This window comes from Opisthorchis viverrini (assembly GCF_000715545.1).
Source record: "Opisthorchis viverrini unplaced genomic scaffold opera_v5_26, whole genome shotgun sequence".
Taxonomy (NCBI): Eukaryota; Metazoa; Platyhelminthes; class Trematoda; order Opisthorchiida; family Opisthorchiidae; genus Opisthorchis; species Opisthorchis viverrini.
The window spans coordinates 1,174,864-1,181,396 of record NW_008751683.1 but is presented as its reverse complement, the minus strand read 5'-3'; the positions used below and the strand labels follow the sequence as shown (position 1 = coordinate 1,181,396).

The 6,533-nt window shown below is 46.0% G+C and overlaps 1 protein-coding gene across 1 annotated transcript in view; it reads right to left on the bottom strand.

Moving 5' to 3' along the window:
• Positions 1–2,475: 2,475 nt before the first annotated feature.
• Positions 2,476–6,533, bottom strand: part of T265_02273 (hypothetical protein) — a gene marked incomplete at both ends in the record, with an annotated part of 8,667 nt that continues 4,609 nt past the window's right edge. Inside the window, 3 exons of the mRNA XM_009166477.1 lie at positions 2,476–2,633; positions 3,296–3,352; positions 4,751–5,011. Of these exons, the coding sequence (XP_009164741.1) occupies positions 2,476–2,633; positions 3,296–3,352; positions 4,751–5,011 (476 nt within the window). The remainder of the gene's footprint in view (positions 2,634–3,295; positions 3,353–4,750; positions 5,012–6,533) is intronic.

The following is a 6,533-nucleotide window of genomic DNA, read 5'->3' as shown; positions in this document are numbered from 1 at the left end:
CAGCCAGTATATCCCGCAGGATCATTGCAGCACAGAAGCCCAACGACCAGGACAAGGTGGCAGCTCTAAGTTGGGAAGCGATAATGTACCAAAGATATGCCATGCTATTTCTTGTCTTTGTCATTTACCTTAATCGTGCTCACGGCAATCAGACGCATTGTTCAGGAACACAACCGCTTGAAACTGATCTTAGCCATTCAAACAACTGTACGATTCTCAGCTTACAGTTGAAGAATTCTCCAAAAAAGCTCTCGTCTGTTTCGAAAATGATGGTTACCCTCGAAAAACGAGTGCGATCTCTTGAGTGTGAGTAAACGATCCTGTGGTAGCACGACAATGTCGTAGTCACCTGTCTCCTTTTGTTTCTAACCACGGGTGAGATATCCACACCTTGCCAGTTTCAATCCGACAAGACGATTCATTTACCTCCACACTTTTCAGTATCTTCAGACACTTTCCCCGTTAGAGCAAAGAGAACTTTCTTCCCATACTTTTATCAGTCAAGCCAATGTTCAACTTTTCACACTAACCAACGCTGCTACATATCGTCATCTTCGTCAATTGATTCTTGACTCCTTTTATCCCATCAGCAAAACAGTGATCATAAATAATGCACCGTATCATTTCGTAATTTCGTGCAACACAACGTAGATAAGTCACTGTTTCGCAAACCCCATGCTCAATAGGTGGGTTTATTGGCCCCCAGTTTGTGCACTTTCCTGAGTACAGTGGCTAGACAAATACCACAGCGTTGGATGAATCACTCAATTTCACCTGTCGACCAAGTCTCCTCCGTCCTGTATGACAAATGTTCAGGTTCCGCCTGCAGGGATGGAAAAGTTAACGGAACAACACTAATTTTTCGTCTGTCTGCTGACTCGTTGTTGTTCACCCCGGTGGTTTACAAAGCCAGCCAATCAGTGGAAGATGTTCGCCTCAGCCCATCGGGGACCTTTCACCGAGCACTTGCTCATCTCACCCCGACCCAGCAATCCGTATACCTGCCAGTTCTTCTATCATTCGGCAAAGTGGAAGTTCAGTTTCCTAATTCCAGCCAATTTCTCAATCCCGGGCTGCTTTACTCCGATGCTGAACTATCATATCAAGACTGTTACCTAATTTGACATCTGGATAGACGGTCGCCAACAGGTAGGCCAATCAGCTGCCGACTTACCGAAGCTACAGAAACCAAGTGTGAGAATGCCAGACTGTCAAAAAAGTATGGCAGACAGAATATTCTCAATGAGACAACCACGTGACCACCATTGATCCACCAAGACCGCTTCAATGATTCAGACCAGGCTGTTGCTCGGGTAGCGACGATGGTTGTTTGGTCTGGCTACCACATGAGCCAGGAGAGCGCTGCCGACAGTTTGGTTTATTGAAAGCGAAACTCCAGGTTAACAGGATATCAGTGCTTACGTTAGTGCCTGATTTCCGAAAAAACACGTACATGTAAAGTCTTATACCGCGCCGAAGGGTTTAGCCGAGATACTAAAGCTAGTGAGTGAAAGGTTGGATGTTTCTGAATAATATCGACTCATTGCTATCAGGAGAAAGTTAATGCTATTCTTAACGCTCGGCTCATGTAAAGCGCGTATCTAAAAGGACAATGATTCTGCATCTAGTCAGTCGCCTGCAGAGTCACTGTCCCTAATTTTCACCTCGCAGCGCTCTAAAATATAACCGTACCACTAACGCCACATGCACGGTCGATAAATATGCGATCCAGACCAAGCAACGACGATCGTACTTCAAACGTGACCTCGATAGATGAACTGATCACACTGCACAGGTTGCACTGGCTGACCACGTGCCTGCGTATGCCAGTCGACCGACTTCCTCGAAGGGCTCTTTTCGCCCAACCATGTGAAGGGTGGAAGAGAGCCAGAGGCGGTCAAACAATGACTTGGCAGCGAAGTATGAAAGCCATTACCAGAAAACTCAGCTGCGCTGGTCACTGCCGTCTTCCTGGATGGGGACCCCGAGACGGGCCACATCAATGGCTAGGGACATTATCAGACATGGCCCAGTCGCGCCCTCAATGGCGCTCATGCATCAAAGCTATTGCCTTCAATGCATAGCTCCTTTTCCACCCCCCCCCCGCCGCTTGACAACCCACTGACAGTGCTAGATTTATGCACCAATTTACCAGCTCGCGCGTGCAATGCGCAGCTACCTACCTCCTCCCCCAAATCATCGGTGAACGAAACTGTGGCAGCTACAACCAGTGTACGACCAGTATGCGGTTCTTACAGCTGACAATGATGATGATGACTTGGATAGGCCCATCAACAACCCAGGTCATGTGAGTGAATCAACAGCAGTCCGGCTGACACTACCTTGTCCGCTGGTCTCACCTCTGCCTATTATTGACAGAAATCTATGGAGTGTCAACGTGTTGCAACGAACTTTCGAAACTCCCTTCGACTGAGACGGTTCCGAGAATGACAGGCATTTTCATGCATAAAAAAATCATTCAGCTGTAGCGCCCTTTCGGTGCCTAGCTACCATGCCACCCGAAGGTTGCACGAGGGCTGGGATACTGCCAGGTTGCCGAAGCCTAGGCAGGGGAAGTCGAGAGGCGGAGGTCAGATTCGAACCACGGACCTTCCGGTCAGCAAATTCACGCTCTTACCACTTGGGCATTGAAAGCAAGGGTCCAAAAAAGTGCTACTGCGCCAGGAATGGAATGCGATGACAGTTGGGAGCTCGCGCCCACGGAAAACAATGGAGAGGAGGCCGGAGGAAGAAGGAATTAGACGACAATCAGCGGTATCACTGGAATGTCTTGAACACCAGTGTTAAACTGCCACACATGCATGTTGAGAAAAACCGCACACCGCAATAGAAATGTAGCGTGAAACTCATCACTTCTGTAATCTGTTGCTGAGTATATTTCACAGTATTTCGAAATCGCACACAATCACATTATAGCAGGTCAAGGAACTCGTGAGACAATCACAGAAACAAGTCGCGAACGTGATAGAAAACCGAAAACAGCAACAATAAGTGCACAGAGGCTAAGAAACGATAGCGAAAGAAGTACATGAATGCAAGAGGTCGAAAACACAGAATCTAGCCAATCGCAGCAGGTTCCTTAGTTTTAAATGAGTAAATGCCGATGGATGTAAGAGGTATGAGTGTTCGCTCATCGCGGGCAAAAATTGAATGCATGGAATAGACAAGTGAATAGATAAAATGAGATGACAAGGGGTTATTACAAACTAGATGGCCGGCTGGCGAGTGGGAAACACCTGAGCAATCGGTGGTGGGCTGATGGCGGCTCAATTACTGTCCTGCTTTTTCTTGTAATCACTTAGAGCTGCTTTTATCGCATCCTCCGCAAGCACTGGAGAAATGAAAGGGTGGAGATAGCAGTGTTAAGTGACCGTAAATGAATGTATAATCGTCCCTCTCTGTAAAAAGTATAAAAAAGGATCGGTCATAGTTTATTTCAGTCGGAAGCCTTACCGAAACAGACTTCAAGGAAGCGAGTATAGGTAGTCTACTGAGGGATGCATCTTGTCTGGAAGAGGAGACTGTCTTCTGCTGCTTGAAATCGAATCCTATAGCTGGAGCACCCCTCGGTGCCTAGTTGCCATGCTACCCGAAGGAAATACGAAAGCTGGGATGCTGCCACGTTGCCCAAGCCTAGACAGGGGAAGTTGAGAGGCAGACGTCGGGTTCGAACCACGGACCTAGTCAGTAAATCCGCGCCTTGATCACTGATTCATCTCGCTTATATGCGACTACCTCTCAGATGCCCGTACGGGAAAGGTGGTTGGTGTTGGGATGGGGTATTCCAGAAGGATTGGTTTGACGAAACTCGTAAAGCACACTGGTGACGTACGGAGCTTGCTGTTATTGGCGGCCAATAATCAGTTCAGCTCCCCAGTGATCTCCAGCTGCCCAAGTACATTGTCTTAAAGACATCCATGAGCCAGGCAAGAGGCTGCGTTAAAGGTTGCATCGTACGTCATCGGCTAGTAGTCGAAATCTGGGTTAAGTCAACATCTACGGTCATATTATCGGTTGAGTGTCAACAGAGTTACAGTGCCAGATACCCACATCCATAATTCGCTTTGGTTGAAGCCGTCAAGCCAAAAAAAACGACTGACAACAGGAAGCCACGTAGATAGTAGGTCTTTTCGGAGTATCCTAAGAAGTGCTGGGAACGGCCACACCCGATCAACTGTCATGGCACCTGCCAACGATATCGATTAATAGATAGTTGGCCTCCTTTACAACGTTGTCAACAACGTTCAGTAATTTGTCACCGACGGTGAAGCGTAGTCAATGCACTGTGCCGGAAAAGGGTTACGTTTTTTTTAAACAAGTGTGATCAAAATGATCAAGACTTGTGTCCGGTGAAAAATGAAGTCATCTGCACGAGACGTTGGAATACTTCAGTCAAATGTACACATTAGATCAGTCAAAAATGCTCAAGGCAGGCACTTTACAAGACCGCAAGTCCCTAGTGCTGCTTTCTGTCTTTTCGATATTTTAGTATGGCTCGGTCTGACAGCAGCAGCTAGGGCGAACCGACTAAACTGTTAATGCAATGAAAATCTAAAAAACATAGATGTCGTATGAACACATTTTTGTTCACCAACAAGGGGAGGTTACAAAACCCGTGCAAATCTCTAGTGATCGTTTACGACCACTCGCATCCGCAAGTATTTCAGAGGGTTTCGTTGCACCATCTAGCTTGTTCCACGGGTGCCATGAGTGCGGCCAGTTAAGTTACGAATGATATGAAAATCCGGCGATAGGCCCGGTGTGTACACTGGTGTCAAGCGCATGATGGCCATCTGAAAGCGGAACTTACTGGAACAATGAAGTTTAACTGGAGGTAACTTGAGTTCCTTGGCGATATCACTGTTTCTGATCGAGCTTGCTTCGTTCACTGTCTTTCCCTTCACCCATTCCGTAGCCAACGAGCTGGACGCAATGGCCGATCCACAACCAAATGTTTTGAATTTCGCATCGATGATGCGTCCCTCACTGTCTACCTTGATGGATAAAGAATGTATGAGGGACAAGGTAAAATGAAACATCTAATCTGAAGACACAGTGCCAACTTGATTACGACCGACTCCGAAGAGGTGTACGTATGCTTCCTTAGAAACATGTATGCATGTACCAAGCGGCTGTTTGTGACCTCGATAACACGTCAGAGATGACCAGTCTCAGTCACCACTTATATCCTACACTCTAACACTTCGCTGCAAACAATCACGGCGAAAATATGCCGACCAATCTCAGAACTCTCCTACTTTAAAAAACGACATAAGTAGCTCGTTTGGGCAACACGCACAGGTTTCTTTCCAGCCTATTCTTTGGTGGTCAAAACCGCGTGTTCAACTACGTGGTCGAACGTGGCACTGAAATAATAAAACCGAATTAGCAAAACTAATAGCGCTAGGTTAGATCTCCGATATTAGCTGAGGTGACAACATCAGCAACAGGTGACTTCTGGTTTAATATTCTAAAAAGCGTTGATGTCTACTCGGAATACCATTGCAAATTTCACTTATCGAATGCAACAGTACTTCCTTTAATTGGCAAAGAAGCCTAAAAGACTGATCAACAGCTGCTTGCATCAGCCAACTTGGACGGCGAATTTAGTGCCTCTTGTTTACTCTCGCGCATTAAAAGTTTTACAGGAGTCCCACCGAAAACACTCATAGCCGTAAAACAACACAATTTTAAGGGAAAAACATTGCTTGTAAACGAAAGGTTCAACCGGATTCTAGAGTCCGCTGTTAAAATCAAACTAGTGAGCAACTTAGAGTAGGTCGTGAATATTACTTTCTTTTATCGGTGGAAGCAGCAAAGGATGCGAATACAGTGTAGTATTTACTCAGGCTCGTTTATTTGCCTGTCTGAGGGAACATCAAGCACGGAATATTAACGGAAAGCTGCTAAATGCATAAGTTCGAAGGGTTCTGCAATTTGGTTGCAAATATTTAGTCGTCAAGCAAGGCGAGATCATTGTTATGTACTGACGCTGTGTCTAACTTTTTACTCGCTATTCGTTGAGCTAATTGTGCTTCCTAATGTACTGAAATTGATAGAAGATTAAAGCTAATCATTCGGCAATCCTCGTTCTCTGTTTCTGGCACAATCATTCGAGTGCGCAACAATTTAATCTTCTATCAAAATACAATGGAACGATTGTTTCGCCCAGATCGGTTTGACGCCGACCCCCAATCCTCTTCTGCTTCAGAACAATGGATCGATTGGCACGAAACGTTTACGAACTTCCTCTCATGCATCGAACTCCCAAACGTTGACAAAAGAAAACTTGGTAAATTTTCTTTCTCCGTCCGTCTATCAACATGTTTGTGAATGTACTACATACGAAGACGCCATCCAGACGCTCGAAAAGATGTACATTAAACCCAAAAATGAAGTGTTTTCCCGCCACGTGCTGGCTACTACCAAACAAGAACCGGGCCAATTAGTCGACGCGTCTCTACAAAAATTACGTTACCTTGCCAAGGACTGCAATTTTCGTGCGGTTTCTG